Source organism: Rhinoderma darwinii, chromosome 8 (genome assembly GCF_050947455.1).
Source record: "Rhinoderma darwinii isolate aRhiDar2 chromosome 8, aRhiDar2.hap1, whole genome shotgun sequence".
Classification (NCBI taxonomy): domain Eukaryota; kingdom Metazoa; phylum Chordata; class Amphibia; order Anura; family Rhinodermatidae; genus Rhinoderma; species Rhinoderma darwinii.
In genome coordinates, this window is record NC_134694.1 from 81,315,573 (window position 1) to 81,331,010 (window position 15,438).

At 39.0% G+C, this 15,438-nt stretch overlaps 1 protein-coding gene across 2 annotated transcripts in view; it reads left to right on the top strand.

Annotated features, from left to right (window-relative positions):
* Window positions 1-15,438, top strand: part of COL4A5 (collagen type IV alpha 5 chain) — a 152,037-nt gene that overhangs the window by 124,862 nt on the left and 11,737 nt on the right. Inside the window, exons 42-46 of one of the 2 annotated variants that reach the window (XM_075835805.1) lie at window positions 7,013-7,021; window positions 8,979-9,112; window positions 13,591-13,663; window positions 14,076-14,147; window positions 14,919-15,038. In XM_075835805.1, coding sequence (XP_075691920.1) covers window positions 7,013-7,021; window positions 8,979-9,112; window positions 13,591-13,663; window positions 14,076-14,147; window positions 14,919-15,038 — 408 coding nt within the window. The remainder of the gene's footprint in view (window positions 1-7,012; window positions 7,022-8,978; window positions 9,113-13,590; window positions 13,664-14,075; window positions 14,148-14,918; window positions 15,039-15,438) is intronic. The other variant, XM_075835807.1, reaches the window with a different exon arrangement.

Here is a 15,438-nt window from a genome sequence, read left to right on the forward strand (position 1 = left end):
TTTGTCAATAATGTGCCCCTACAAAGTAAATAAAACCAAGTTGTCAGCTTACTTATACATTTCCTGGAGGAATAACAGAGGAATGGCACTGCAAAGGGTTCTAAAAAAAAAAGGTGCTCTAGAATTGTTATTTCATTGACAGTACAATTATTTACTAAAACAGACATCTTAGGGGAACTGAATTAGCATTTTAGTCACCCATATCACCAACAACTACTAGTATTATAAGTATTTTTCTGAACTGTACAACCCCACATGACCCCTGGGATCAGTACTATAGCTGTGCTAGTGTCTGATGTTATGTTTTGTCATATGACTAGCTAAGCAGCGGGATGTACGGAGTTGTTTTCTGATAGAGGAATGCAGCGCTGTACGGAGAATTTAACAGTTTTTTTTCATGCCACCTATTTCTGACAAGTGACTGAGAAAGAACTGTATGTTCTTTTGGAATTATAGGTCACCCTGGAAATATCACATTTGCACAGAGAAATGGGTATCATGCCATGGCCATTCCCTGTTCAGAGATGTCTGGGCTTCTGTAATTGCTATAATTAGGTTGTGCCAATTACCTAGTTAATGCAATTATAAGGTACAGTTTCACCTCGTAGAGTACAGTACGTGATTTACTCTGTGGAAGGAGGCTGCCATATACTGGACTAACCTGCCTGGGAATTCAACTTACAGAACGTCCAGAAATACAAAGATATCAATGCATTAATAAAGTCTTGAGGCAACGGCAAATACATTAAATGCATTAAATTATAAATGACGCAATTCAGATTTGCACATCAAGTTACATAATTATTGCATTGCATTTGGGCACAGGCCATTAAAGGGGTTTTCCTATGAGGGACATTTATGTCATATTTCCACAGGATGTGTCATAAATATCAGATACATGCGGGTCCCACCTCTGGGACCCGCACCTATCTCTATAACGTGGTCCCCTAAACGCCGTTCTAGGATTTTGTGCTCACGCTGACTCCCGGCCACTTCCTGATTACATGGTTGGAGTTACGGAAAGAGTGTAACTCGCTGAGCTACGTGGTTTCCGTAACTGCCATAGTAGTGAATAGCAATTACAGTAGCAGCGTAGCATGAGAGCTACGCTGTTATCGTAGCTACTATTCAGTTCTATGGGAGTTACGGAAACCACGTAGCTCAGCGAGTTACACTCTTTCCGTAACTCCAACCATGTTATCAGGAAGTGGCCGGGAGGCAGCGTGAGCACAAAAAGCAAGAACGGGGTTTTGAGGGCCCCGTTCTAGAGATAGGTGCGGGTCCCAGAGGTGGGACCCGCATCTATCTGATATTTATGACACATCCTGTGGAAATCTCATGTACATGCTGCGGTATTTCAGGACTGAAATTGACCTGTGGTGCGTTTTTTAGAATCCGCAGCATGTCAGTTTATGTTGCGTTTCCGCTTGCGAATTCTATCTGCCTAGTGCAGAGGAAAATTGCACCAAATTTCTTTCCACGGCAAAATACGCAACGTGTGCATGTAGCCTAAAGGGTTTTACTTGCGACTAGTCCGTGCAGCCTGCTCTATGGCTACGGATTTCTACTGGATATGTACATTGTGCGTATTCCATGAATCATCTTGTCTGTAGCGCAGTCTGGGTAGAATCTAAATCATATAATCTCAAAAATTCCCTATAACACAAGTCCCAGATTACAGCACTTTACAGCCATTTTTACAGAATATATATGACTTGCTGTCAGTGTGTATGCTTTCCTTATTTTAAAACCTGACACGTCAAAGACTTGGCATACTATGACCGTGTCAGGCAGTGGCAAACACTACTATGTAGTGTCACACCGCTATCAATACCTGTCATCTTTCATGACTAAGTATCATGGGCGATGTAGTTCAGCAGGAGCTCAAGTGTTGAAAGTTGTTTAGACCCAGGTTGGGTTAATTCTTGATGGCTTTTTTACATCTTGTCCTAAAATGTGATGACCATTATAATACTAATGAGCGATATAGTAGAGAGCTATGTAATCTATCTATATGATCACTTGCATTATTTATTAAGCTTTTTATGATTTTGTGCTATAATTCCATAGACGTGTGAAACCCAAAACATAAACAATTGACAAGGTGCTTTGTTGTTAAACCAAAGCAGAGGCAAAATCTCATAATGAATATAAGGCCTCATTATTGGAGTAAGGAACAGCATGCCACCCCAATAGACTGTTTTTCTAGTAAGATTTTTTTTTTTGCAAATAGTTGTAAATTGCAGTAAATACGTATTTGTATAGATGAAAACTCACTTTATACCATGGCCCTAGTGAAGTAAACACAACATAGACAGGCAAGAGGGGACGTTGTCTCCCAACCAGCTTCCAGTCAGGTGCATTGAATTTCCAAGGTACCAAAATAGTCACCATGTCTGAAATCAAGTACTGTTGTTTATAAGCAGACATAGGGAACTTTGTATAAATGATAGACTAAGAGAGGGCTATTACAGGCCCAAGTCATTTCAATAAACTTGCCTCATATAAAAATATATTGCTCCATAGTGGATCTAGTCTACACATTAAAGGAGTCCCTTTCTCAACACAAACACTGATCTTTAGCTGATGTGTCTGCAAGTGCCACCATCTTGTGTGTGTCCACACAGTTTGTGGCCATAGATTAAAAAAAAAAGAGAGGTTTGTCTCAGAAGGGGTTGCTCAGCATTAGACAAACATGGCTGTTTTCTTCCAGAAACAGCGCCACACCTGTCCTCAGATTGTATCTGGTCTTGCAGCTCAGCACCTTTGAAGTGAATAGGTCTGAGCTGCAATACCACACACAACCTCAGAACAGGTGTGGTGCTGTTTTTTAAAAAAAAGCAGCCATGATTTTTTAATCCTGGACAACCAAGTGAAATGATACTTTAAATGAAGGTCGGCCTTACCTGGGAACAAGCAGAGTAGGGATCCTACAACTGGGTATCATGTTATTACTGATCATAGGTCAGATGGCACAGTTCATGTATACATGTGTCCTGTAGCTTACAGCAGAGTATGGCACAACTTGCCAATTCTGCTCTATAAAGCAGAATCAAGATATTGTAGTACTTGATGGATTCATTCCACCTGTGTTGTGAACCATCTAGATACAATTGCTCCCTATATTATACTATGTTCTGTTATATGTATATTTGTTGTGTTTGAAATGTGAATTTACAGCAAACGAATTGAAAACAGTTTTGGTGGGGAACTGCATTCCCTTCCTAACTCAAGGGTTCCCTAAGGCCATGCAGTAGGCCAGCAGTTCAGGCTGCATAAAGGCTCTGTTCATATCACGTTCGGTGTGTATACACCGGGGAAATCTCCAAACGTATGTATACATAGACTTGGAAAAAAGAAAGGAAGGAGGGATCCTCCAGCTCACCTGACACGAATGCTTGGTGTCAATGCCAGCGCACGGCTCCTCGTGTCGGTACACGATATGAATAGCAAAAGATAACAACAGGAAGGTTGGATCCAGCGCTGGATTGTAGTAAAATGGAAACGGATTCCAAGTTTAATGTTCTTAGGTTAAAAAGATCCACAAGGATAGAGTCCTGGTGTGCAAGGTAGGTGATGTCAATCCGGGGATAGAGCCTACGCGTTTCGGACGACTCTATCGTCCTTAGCCATGACTAAGGACGCTAGAGTCGTCCAAAACGCGTAGGCTCTATCCCTGGATTGACATCACCTACCTTGCACACCAGGACTCTATCCTTGTGGATCTTTTTAACCTAAGAACATTAAACTTGGAATCCGTTTCCTTTTTACTACAATCCAGCGCTGGATCCAACCTTCCTGTTATCTTTTGCTATACATAGACTTCTATAGACTCCTATGCCAAAGGCTTCTCTTTTAGCATATGTCTGATATGCGCTGTCATACCTTTTTTTTTTGGGACTGTATTGGAAAGCTTAGTTGACTACACTTTCCATTACAAGGGCCTCATGTATAATTACGCAGTATCGTTTTTTATTTTACCTTGGGAGTCAATGGCAGACATGGGCAACAGTATGGCATACAGTTATATATGTGTCTTGTTAAATAATAGCGTACAGTATATGTTAGGAGATTCTCCGGGCGTACACACCTAACATGATGTAAAAAAAAAGCCTAAGCTGGCTGCTATACATATACATTCCAAAGCCCAGCTCTGTGCATGAAGTACCAAATCAGATCTGAATAAGTTGCTTATTATGCACAGAGCAGGTCTTTAGGAGGGTTTCCTATAGCACACGGCCAGGTTAGCACCCCTCCCCGCATGTCTCCTGGTTAAAGAGCAACTTTTGTTTCGGAAAGCTTTTCACATGTCATAGTGACATGTCAGAAGTTTTGATCGGTGGGGGTCCAGATTCTGAGACCCTCACAGATCGCTGAAATGAAGGGGCAGCAGTGCCCTTTTTGGCTGTAATGGTATAACTTCGGCTCTTCTCGGAGAGGTGGGGTTAGCTGAAGACGGGCTCATAGAAGTTTTTAAGCCATCTTTAACTAACTCCATCTTTCCGAGAAGAGCTGAAGTTATCCCATTACAGCTGAAGGGGCACTGTACTTGGCGGAGTTCTTCTGCTCCTTCGTTTCAGCAATCTGTTGGGGTCTCCGTAACCACACCCCTACCGATCAAAACTTCTAACATGTCACTTGTTTGAGCCAAAGCCAGTAGTGGATTCAAAAGGAGTGGGAAATATAAAATGTATGGGAAACTAATACTTCTCTTCCCTGCTGATTTCACTTCTGGCTTTGGCTCAAACAACTACATCAAAAACAGCAGTGGCTTTGTGTCAAAGCACCCTAAGAAAGTTTTGGGGGTATTTATCCGATCTTCAGCCTCATCTGCAGTTTCAAACTTACTAGCCCATGCCTAAGATATTATAACTCATATTATAAATAAAACAATTTAGGATAATGAGAGAATTTGGACACTTTATTACTCGTTTTCCTGTTGTTTATGTTCATAAGTTGTGCTTAGACGTATGAGGAGATACAGTAATATACTGTGTATGACTGTACAGACCACTATGTTTTCTTTTTCTCATTTGAGATTATATGAAATTACTAATTAAACTATTTTTTTTTTTCGTTACAATAATTTCTAAATCATCTTGTTATCTTGGGGTATAAAAAAAATGCATTGAGCTCATGTCCTCAACTGGTTTAGCAATACTATTCTATGGCAGAGGCAGAAAACCCAGCGTCACCTCACTTCTGAACTCCAGCATCCATTTGCACATATCCAGCTTGTTGCCAGCTAAGAACAATGGGCACTGCTGCTTACAGAGATCTGAAGTGACAAGGTCGACCTACTTCTGTTGTAGAGTTTGCATAGGAGTATTATATATATATATATATATATATATATATATATATATATATATAGTCTTTGGGTCACTGGCTAAGTGTATCACTGTATCCTGCCTCAATTGTATTATGGCCAGACATATAATGTATTATAAACTATTCACTGACATGGTGGTTATTGAATTGACCTTATTAATGTATTACTGATAAAGCAGACACAATGCAACGTATCCATTATTCATGTCATGTACAAAGTACATGGTGACATTGGTTGTGGCTGTCGCTGCTGCCAGTACATCCGTTATTTGCAGATATAGTAGATAACTTTGAAAAAAGAAATAAGAAGTTGATCATTTTGCTCTGCTTGTTCTTTGAGGATCAACATCAGTGTTTTCCTTCAGCAAAATAGCTAAAAAACTAAAAGCAGGTTTCTAATATGAATTAAATCAACCAACTTGTTGTAAAAAGGATAGTTTATCTTATAGTATAGAACAGTTATGGTTCCACTTAGTGTGAGCGTATGTAATTCACCCACAGGCTGCATCTGTTCTTGTAATCCTTGCAGTCGACAGTGGCCCTCATTTCATTATCACTGGGCCCGTTTCTTTCCCCCTCTCCCACATCCTTACCCATCCATTTCCTATACTCATTGGTTGGCTGAGACCCTTCCATCTTTTTCTTTATGCTTTTTTATTTAAAAGAAATGTCTTCCCTCATTCTTTTGCTTTCTATCTCTTCCATCCCTTGCCTAGATAATGTTTAGTTTACTATGGGTTGTGTTTCTATCATAAACTGTGGGACCCTCTCTGATTCACTTGTCTCTCTTATCAAGTGGCCCACTGTCAACAAGCTTCTTACCATGACTGGTTTTGTCACTTTCTATTTGTAAAACTTGTAATAAAAACAACTGCAAAAAATAAATAAACAGAGAGGCCAGTTAAAAAATAAATGTCATGATTGTTGCAATCTCAGTAAGAGAGGACCGCTTGTAAGATTGTTTGGAAAGTATGTTGACACCAACCGGCAGCACCATCCTTCCAACCTTTCTCTCTGACCACTTGTTTTGCGACTCAAGACCCACACATAAAAATCAGCAGGGTCTACTTTAGTTTACTGTGTACAGTAAATGTAGCCTCTGGTGGCATTAACAATAACAACAATATATTAGGAAATTGCAGTTGATGCATTTGCCTAATGTAGTGGGTAACACAGCTCAAAACGTAAAAAAATGTGAAGTGCTTATACAATTAACAGAATGACATTACTAAGTGCTTCGTCATTCCAGACCTTCCATTCTATGAGCTGAAAATCCTATTAAAATATGTATGCCCGTTTTGTTTTCCACACTGGATGCCTTCCCTAAGGTCTGCTTATTCATTTTCCCATGAAATAAGTTTTTTTTTTTACTTCTGAAATTAATTCATAATTCACTCTGGTGTCAATGAATGGCTTTTGTCCTTCTGAAATAAGACGTCAATGAATTAACCATGCCTATCCAGTTACCATGTTAAATGCGTTTTTTTCTTATTGGAATAACCTTTTATTTTCCGCATGCTTAAAATTAAGAACAATGGTTGTCTATTGTGCATGAAAACCTCCTGTTGTGAACATCTTTTGGTGATGACGTTTCTTTGTAATGTATATTAACCAGTGATTTTGTTTTGTGTTGTGTGACCTTTCTAACAACGAACACTGGGCATTGGTGAACCTCTCCCAGGTCCTCAAGGTTAGATCTTAACATGCGCCAACTTTTTTCATTGCATGTTGTTTATTTATGAGATGTATCAATAAATGTCTTTGCTCTCTGTGGATGCGGTGTAACCATAGTAATTACATTTTATAATGTGTAATCAGACTGAAGTGAACTGGTACTTTTCCTCTAGTTTTCTAGCGGTCTTGGTCACACTGACTTAAGTTAACTTTGGTCTTGTTAAAATGATACGTCTCCTGCCTGTATCCGCATAAGTGATGTAATTTACTTCTTCGAGCTGGTAAAAGCTTATTCCACAGATTCGGAATTGCAGGATAAAATTCTCATGTTCAGAATGTAACTATGGGAGCAGCAATGGGCACATTAGACTGTAAAAGATTCAGCTATTTGAATATATTTTCAGATTTTTATGATACAATATTAAAGATCATGTTTTAATTTGGTGTAACGTTTAAAACACATAATTTTTTTTTATATCAAATCAATAAATTGTCTAACATTATGATATAGATGACCAATAGTTTAAAGAAGTTATTCCCTTTTGACAATTTTTTTTGTTGTTAAAATGATTTCCTGAAAATAAGATAATCAGAACGCCCCATTGACAGCTGTCCGTGTAATGTAGTTCTGGCTAATAGATGGAGGGCCCAAATGAGAATTTTTTAAAGATTAGTTAATATTTTCACCAAATTTTTTAACATGTAGCATATTTTAAAAATCCTGGGCCCAGGGTGATCTATGGCTTAATTTTAAATCAATTGTGATTTAATAAATTGATTCTTACATATAGTTTATACTGTTTAAAAATGTAATATTTTATTAGTCTTCAGCATTGTCTGTATTTTATTTCTGAAAAGGAAATGTATGCAGTCTAAAATGTGACCAATCTCCATACCTTGTGTAGTTGTTAATAAAATGATAGCGAAAATGAGGGTTCTGTTCATAAAACATGCACATAGCAGTAACACTTTCTAGGTCACGCTGACTTCCATTACAATAGCTCCATTGTTCAGGGATTCAGTTTGATGCAGTAGACTCTGCTGCACAGACCTTATACTGAGCAGAGCCATAGTCTGCATTACCGGACTAGAGATTTAGCGTTCATTCCAGCACACCATGCGCAATGTTTATTGCAGAGATAACATAGCTTATCACAGTAGGTGACATTATAGTGGTGCAATTTTTGCAAGAGAAAACGGCAACAAATTGATGGTGAGCTCAAAAGGTGATTGAGACCACTGTATTCTTTATACAAATGCAATGACATATGGCCTCTGAAATTGTGCAGCTATAGCACAACAGTCCCTTCACAATGTTACCGCTGTCAAAAGTTGCAGTTCACTGCAAAATTAGTGTATAAAGTAATTCCAAACCCTTTTACCATGGAGTAGCCCCGGAAAATGCTTTTCCCTCTGGTGAAACCTCTTTGCCTACCTCAAAGAATCTTGGTGTGGTGGAAGCAAAGCGTTCCATATTTCTCAGTCAACACATGACTGTGGCGAAGATTATTATTGCTTTGCCTGTTCCCAAACCCAACATCTTTAGGCAGGCCGAAATCAGTTTTCCATCTCTACTATAAGGCTTTGTTCACATCATGTTTATAACGGAAACCACGACCCAATTCCAGATCCGTCGCATGACAGATACCTTCGACCTCCAAAGGACCCCATTAAGCCCATTGCGTTTTGGCAGGGAAAAATATTGCTGCATGCAGCGCTATTTTTCCTATCAAATTTGACAAAATATGTGACGGAGGAGCCTCCAATGCAAACCTGGATAAGACATACTATTATAATGTTAGGCTTACTAAAGCATTCCACATCCCATTTACATTAGGCAATAAAATGTTTAGTATAACAACACAAGGTATTCGTATTCTGTATACATTGAAGTACATCATTTACTAGGTTTGACAATGCCAATTTGGATCTTGTTCTGTCTTTCTAACTTTTTTATTTATGATAATACAAAGGTTTACCTGGCCCTGAAGGTCCTCGCGGCCCCCCTGGCGGTGGAGGTTTCAAAGGTGAGAAAGGTAATCCTGGCATCCCTGGACAGTCTGGATTCCCGGGAACAAAAGGTGATGCAGGATCATCAGGAATACCGGTAATTTTTACTGAATGTCTACATCAAAGCAGAATGATTTTACTGCTGGGTGAAAATTGTGTTTTCATTAACCCAACTTATGGATTGAGGGGTTCAGTGTTAAGTCAATGCCACGCAACATTCATTTATGTTGACTGTAAAAAGTAACAAGGTGATACATTTAATGTTAATAGCTTAATTAAACATGAGAAGATGTTCATTTTGATTAAAAAAAACTGATGTGACTAAAATTTTCATTGGTCATTTTTCCACTCCCTTTTATGAATGGAAAAACTTCAGTTAATCCAGCATTGAAGTCATTGGGACAGTCAGTTTTTCTGTCTGTCATTTAAAACCTTGCAACTAAGGGTATGTGCACACGATATCGACCATTACGCCTGAAATGACGGAGCTGTTTTCAGGAGAAAACAGCTCCGTAATTTCAGACTTAGGCTGGGTTCACACGACCTATTTTCAGGCGTAAACGAGGCGTATTATGCCTCGATTTACGCCTGAAAATACGGCTCCAATACGTCTGCAAACATCTGCCCATTCATTTGAATGGGTTTGCCGACGTACTGTGCCGACGACCTGTAATTTACGCGTCGTCGTTTGAGAGCTGTCAAACGACGACGCGTAAAATGACTGCCTCGTCAAAGAAGTGCAGGACACTTCTTTGGACGTAATTTGAGCCGTTTTTCATTGAATTCAATGAAGAACAGCTCTAAATTACAACCATCAATGACGCCTCGCAAAATGCGAGGACGAGAAATTACGTCTGAAATTACAGAGCTGTTTTCTCCTGAAAACAGCTCCGTAATTTCAGACATAACGGAGGCTGCCATGTGAACATACCCGTAGTTGCTCGTCCTCGCATTTTGCGAGGCATCATTGACGGCTGTCATTTAGAGCTGTTCTTCATTGAATTCAATGAAGAACGGCTCAAATTACGTTGCAAAGAAGTGCCCTGCATTTCTTTGACGAGGCAGTCATTTTACGCGTCGTCGTTTGACAGCTGTCAAACGACGACGCGTAAATTACAGGTCGTCGGCACAGTACGTCGGCAAACCCATTCAAATGAATGGCCAGATGTTTGCCGACGTATTGGAGCCGTATTTTCAGGCGTAAATCGAGGCATAATACGCCTAGTTTACGCCTGAAAATAGGTTGTGTGAACCCAGCCTAATGGGGCAATGGGTGGAAAATTTTGATTTGTTACTTTGATTGATTAAATCTATTGACTAGTTAAAATATGGATGGAATAAAGGATGGGAAAAAATATTCCATAAAAAATGTTGTGTTGGAGAGGAGAATATTCCACGTAATACATTACTTACAGTCATAAAGAACATCGATCGTTGGACAACTGATGATGTCCATTTCAGAACAGGCAGCATACACATAGACTGAGAGATTGACAAAGGACCCATAGACTTCAGTAATGAACCCAAGTTCCTGTAATTTTGCACTCATGTGAGCACTAGGATAGAGTAAAAAGCCTCATGTATCCTCCTAGCTTGCATGAACAATATATACTAATGGTGGTTGCATATTGTGGGGTGTGTTTTCATGGCATACACTTAATGTCTACCTAGATATAGTTTATGTACCTCTTTAATCTGGGGAGACAAAGGTACTTCTCCAGGAACCTGACTGTGGACTTCGATCTAAATCCAAGCAGGCTTTTAACATAAGATGAGGCGTTAGTAGAACTTTAGGATTTAAAATCACTACATACAACGTAAAAAAAGGCCTCTCGGAGTAAAGTGATGTCAGGTCTGTTATTCTGAGTAAATATCAAACTACAAGCAACACCACAGTATATGATAAAATGTATACATTACTGACAGCACCAAAAGCAAATATTCCAAGTGTTTTACAAATAGTCATTACCGTTAATATCAATGAAGGAAAGATACATATGAAAACAACATATGCTTTATTTTTTGCCTATGTTATGTATGATATCTTCATGATCACACAATCTTATAATAACAGTCCTTCAAATGTGTTATTTTTGAAGTGTCAATAATCTCTCCAAATGTTAAGAACTATGCGATATTGATATGTTGATAAGTAGACATTCTTATATCAGCTGCAGTTTCTAAATTTACTATTTTCAGATCGCATTAGGAATATCATAGAACAGTAACTTTTGCTTCTAATAACACTTTAGGTTTCCACTTCCTGTCAAGCTGTTTGGGTTTTGCCGCTTACTCCAAGCTGTTAATTTTGACCATTCCCTCTCTGTGACTGCACTGAACATAGATGAGTAACACATAGTGTTCAGTGTTACATGGGCAGGACGGAAATTACATTCTGTAGGTCTTTAAAAAGTATCTGTTGACTCTCCTGACATGTCTGTTTTAGCAAATACTTATATTCCCTATGCAATAACAATTCTGTAACACATTTTCTAAAAACTCTATATTGTGTCATTCCTCTGTTATTTCTACTGGGAATGTATAAATAAATTGACAACTGGGAGTTACCATTCTGCTTGAAAAGGGGGTGTGTCTCTACACAGTCTGCCACTGGCCAATAAGTGCTCACAGTGTCAGACTATGTGGGGACACATCCCTTTTACAAGTCCCAATTGTCAAATTATTCATACATTTCAAGGAGGAATAAGAGAGGAACGGCACAATGCAAAGTTCTAAGAAAAGATGCACCAGAACTGTTATTACATGGGCAATATATGTATTTGCTAAAACAGACATTTCATGAGAGCAAACACGTCCTGTTGAAAGGAATTTTTATCAACATATACAGTACTGTGCAAAAGTTTTAGGCAGTTGTGGAAAAATGCTGCAAAGCATGAATGTTTTCAAAAATAGAAAAGGTAATAGTTTTTTTTATCAATTAACAAAATGCAAAGTGAATGAACAGAAGAGAATTCTAAATCAAATCAATATTTGGTGTGATCACCCTTTGCCTTCAAACACAGGTTTTGAAGGAACTCGGCAGGGAGGTTGTTCTAAATATCTTGGAGAATGAACCACATATGTTCTGTGGATGTAGATGTTCTCTAATCTTTCTGTCTCTTCATGTAATCCCAAATAGACTGGATGATGTTGAGATCAGGGCTCTGTGGGGGGCATATCATCACTTCCAAGGCTTCTTGTTCTTCTTTATGCTGAAGATAGTTCTTAATGAAATTAGCTGTATGTTTGGGGTCATTGTCCTGCTGCAGAATAAATTTGGAGCCAATCAGACTCCTCCCTGATGGTATTGCATGATGGATAAATATCTGCCTGTATTTCTCAGCATTGAGGACACCATTATTCCTGACTAAATCCCCAACTCCATTTGCTGAAATGCAGCCCAAAACTTGCAAGGAACCTCCACCATGCTTCACTGTTGCCTGCAGACACCCATTATTGTTCTGCTCTCCAGCCCTTCGGCTAACAAACCGCCTTCTATTACAGCCAAATATTTCACATTTTGACTCATCAGTCCAATGCACTTGCTGCCATTTCTCTGCACCCCAGTTCCTATGTTTTCGTGCATAGTTGAGTCACTTGCTTTGTTTCCACGTCGAAGGTATAGATTTTTGGTCGCAATTGTTCAATGAAGAACACTTCTGGCCAGACTGCTCTGAACAGTAGACTGGTTTACCTGGGTTCCACTGGTTTCTGCCAGTTCTGAGCAGATGACACTGCTGGACATCTTGCAAATTAAAAGGGAAGTAAGCATGATGTGTTTTTGATATGCTGCATTAAGTTTCCTTGGCCGACCAGTGCATCTACGGTCCTCAACAGTGCCCGTTTCTTTGTGCTTCTTCAAAAGAGCTTGAACAGCACATCTTGAAACCACAGTCTGCTCTGAAATCTTTGCCTGAGAGAGACCTTGAGGATGCAGTATGACTAAATTGTGTCTTGTTGCTGTGCTCAGTCTTGCCATGGTGGACCTGTGTCATGAAACAGTCCTCCATAACCTCACCTTTGTAGCAGAGTTTGGCTGTTCCTCATCCAGCTTTTACAGTTAATGACTGTTGTTCAACCTCCATATGAACATGATGATCATTATTACCTGTTTGGCATAATTAGTTAATCATATACCTGACTATAATCCTACAAAATCCATGACTTTGTGCAAGTGTACCTAGAATAATTGAGGCTGTTTTGAAGGCCAAGTGTGGTTACATCAAATATTGAATTATTTTAGATTTCTATTCTGTTCATTCACTTTCTATTTTGTTAATTGATAAAATAAAAACAGTTAACACTTATTTTAACAGTTATTTTTTAAAGAATTCTTACTTTGCAGCATTTTGCCACAACTGCCTAAAACTTTTGCACAGTACTGTACATATTTCACATGGACACTTTTTGGGAATACTATAAAAATGTACAGTAAAGCCACTTGATCAACAGCTATCCACAGGAGTAAAAAAGAATACCTATTATTGTTCGATTGCAACTTGCATTTGTTAATAATCACACTTAAAACAAACTGAGCTCTGGAGAAATGTTATATTATTTTGTGCTTGTTGACAGGGTGATTCTGGAAGACCAGGTCTGAATGGAATGAAAGGAGATCAGGGTGTACCCGGTGTCCCAGGTTTCCCAGGTAATATTAATGGATGTGTATGGCGTCTCAGTCACCGTCCCTGAGTTTAGAGTTCACATATCATCATGAAAATATTTGGCCTCCCAGACAATGGACAAAGCCAAGCATGAGAGAACAGCAAAGATTAACTTCAACAATACTTTATATAATCCATATAATATGGTGGAATGTGATATTTTAATCCTCTCAGAGGTCTTCATTTTTATGTTATTTATACCAGTCGCCTGACGGAGGCAGACAATGGTGGGTGCTGAGTTACATCACTTTTAGCCTTCCTGATACACAACTGACTATAGTTGACAGAACTGTGAGCTGTACATTGCATATTCTGTCTAGACAATTAATACGGCATTTCAACGAGTTACGTGAAAGGAAAATGACCAGTCTTTAATCATGTTATGTGTCTTTTCAGGTATGAAAGGACCCAGTGGACCTCCTGGTTTGGGAGGATTTAAAGGTGACCCAGGCAACTCAGGACTTCCAGGTGAGAAGAATCTACCCCATATTTAATACATTTTGATCTCTTAGGTATTTATGCCATACTTACAATTTTTTACAGAAACATTTTCCAATGAAGTTGTTCTGTGTTTTTGGGGATTTCTACATTACTGTTGTTCTCCTATGCTTGTAAATGAGGGGTGCACAACTTCTTAGTCTGAGAGAGACATTATCAGATTGCACTGCTTGAAGGGACGAGAATAGATTTTGGACACGTTATATAATACAGACTTAGAACATGTATAGTGGTCAGTTAAAGAAGCTTTATTTCAATAAAACTAAGGCTGGCATTGAATATCAATATGGGATGTGATGTCTTCTAAAATCAACATCGCTTCTTGCTAAGGAATTGCAGTCCGTACTTGTGAGATGCAGTGTGGCTGTGACAAAATGGGACAGTACTAGAGAAAGCAGCAAGCAAAGATGCTGCATAGCTGCAGATTGCAGCCGTGACCATGCTACCATGCATCGTCCACCCATGTTTCTTACCACTTTTCTATTTAGGAAAGTGTCAGTGAACAATACAACCTGGCTTTGTTCAGTACTGTGCTAAGTATTCACCCAACAGGCCTGTGTCGGTACATTGCAGTTTTAGACAGTCTTAGTAAATGTGACCCATTGTGCGTTGTGACTGCCCAACCTGCTGCACGTTGCACATAAATGTTTGGTGTACACATGTGCTATAAACGAACGGGCATCTCTTAAATCTTCTCAACTCTTCAGTACATCTGTGTGAATTTTGCTATTTTATTGACAGGTATGCCAGGACCACCTGGTCCCAAGGGTGAAATCAAAACCATACCAGGACCTCCTGGTCCACCAGGGCGCCCAGGAAGCAATGGACCTCCAGGACCACCAGGACCACCTGGATCACCTGGTAATTAATGCAGGGATTACCACTCAACCAATCAGTGAGGGATATGTGATTGGCTAAGCGCTGACAACTCTCAAGCCAATCACAGGCAGTTCCCATTGTTTAAAAAGTTAAAATTCCAATGGTTGTGTTTTCTGTCCTTGCAAGGTGTTTTGCATTAGGTAAACAAAGGAATATGGTTCTTTATTTTCTAGAAAATATTACTGAATATATTAAAAATGGTATAAATGTAGTATGATCCCTATTAAAGAAAAAAGGATCACATCTCTTTAATATTTCATAACTTTTCTGTATTTATTTTTTTTTACAAACTTTTACAGCCCAGTAATGGAAGCAATTTTATTTAACATTAAGCACTTCATTTTAATTTTGTGCCACTATAATTTTAACATAATTTTATGTT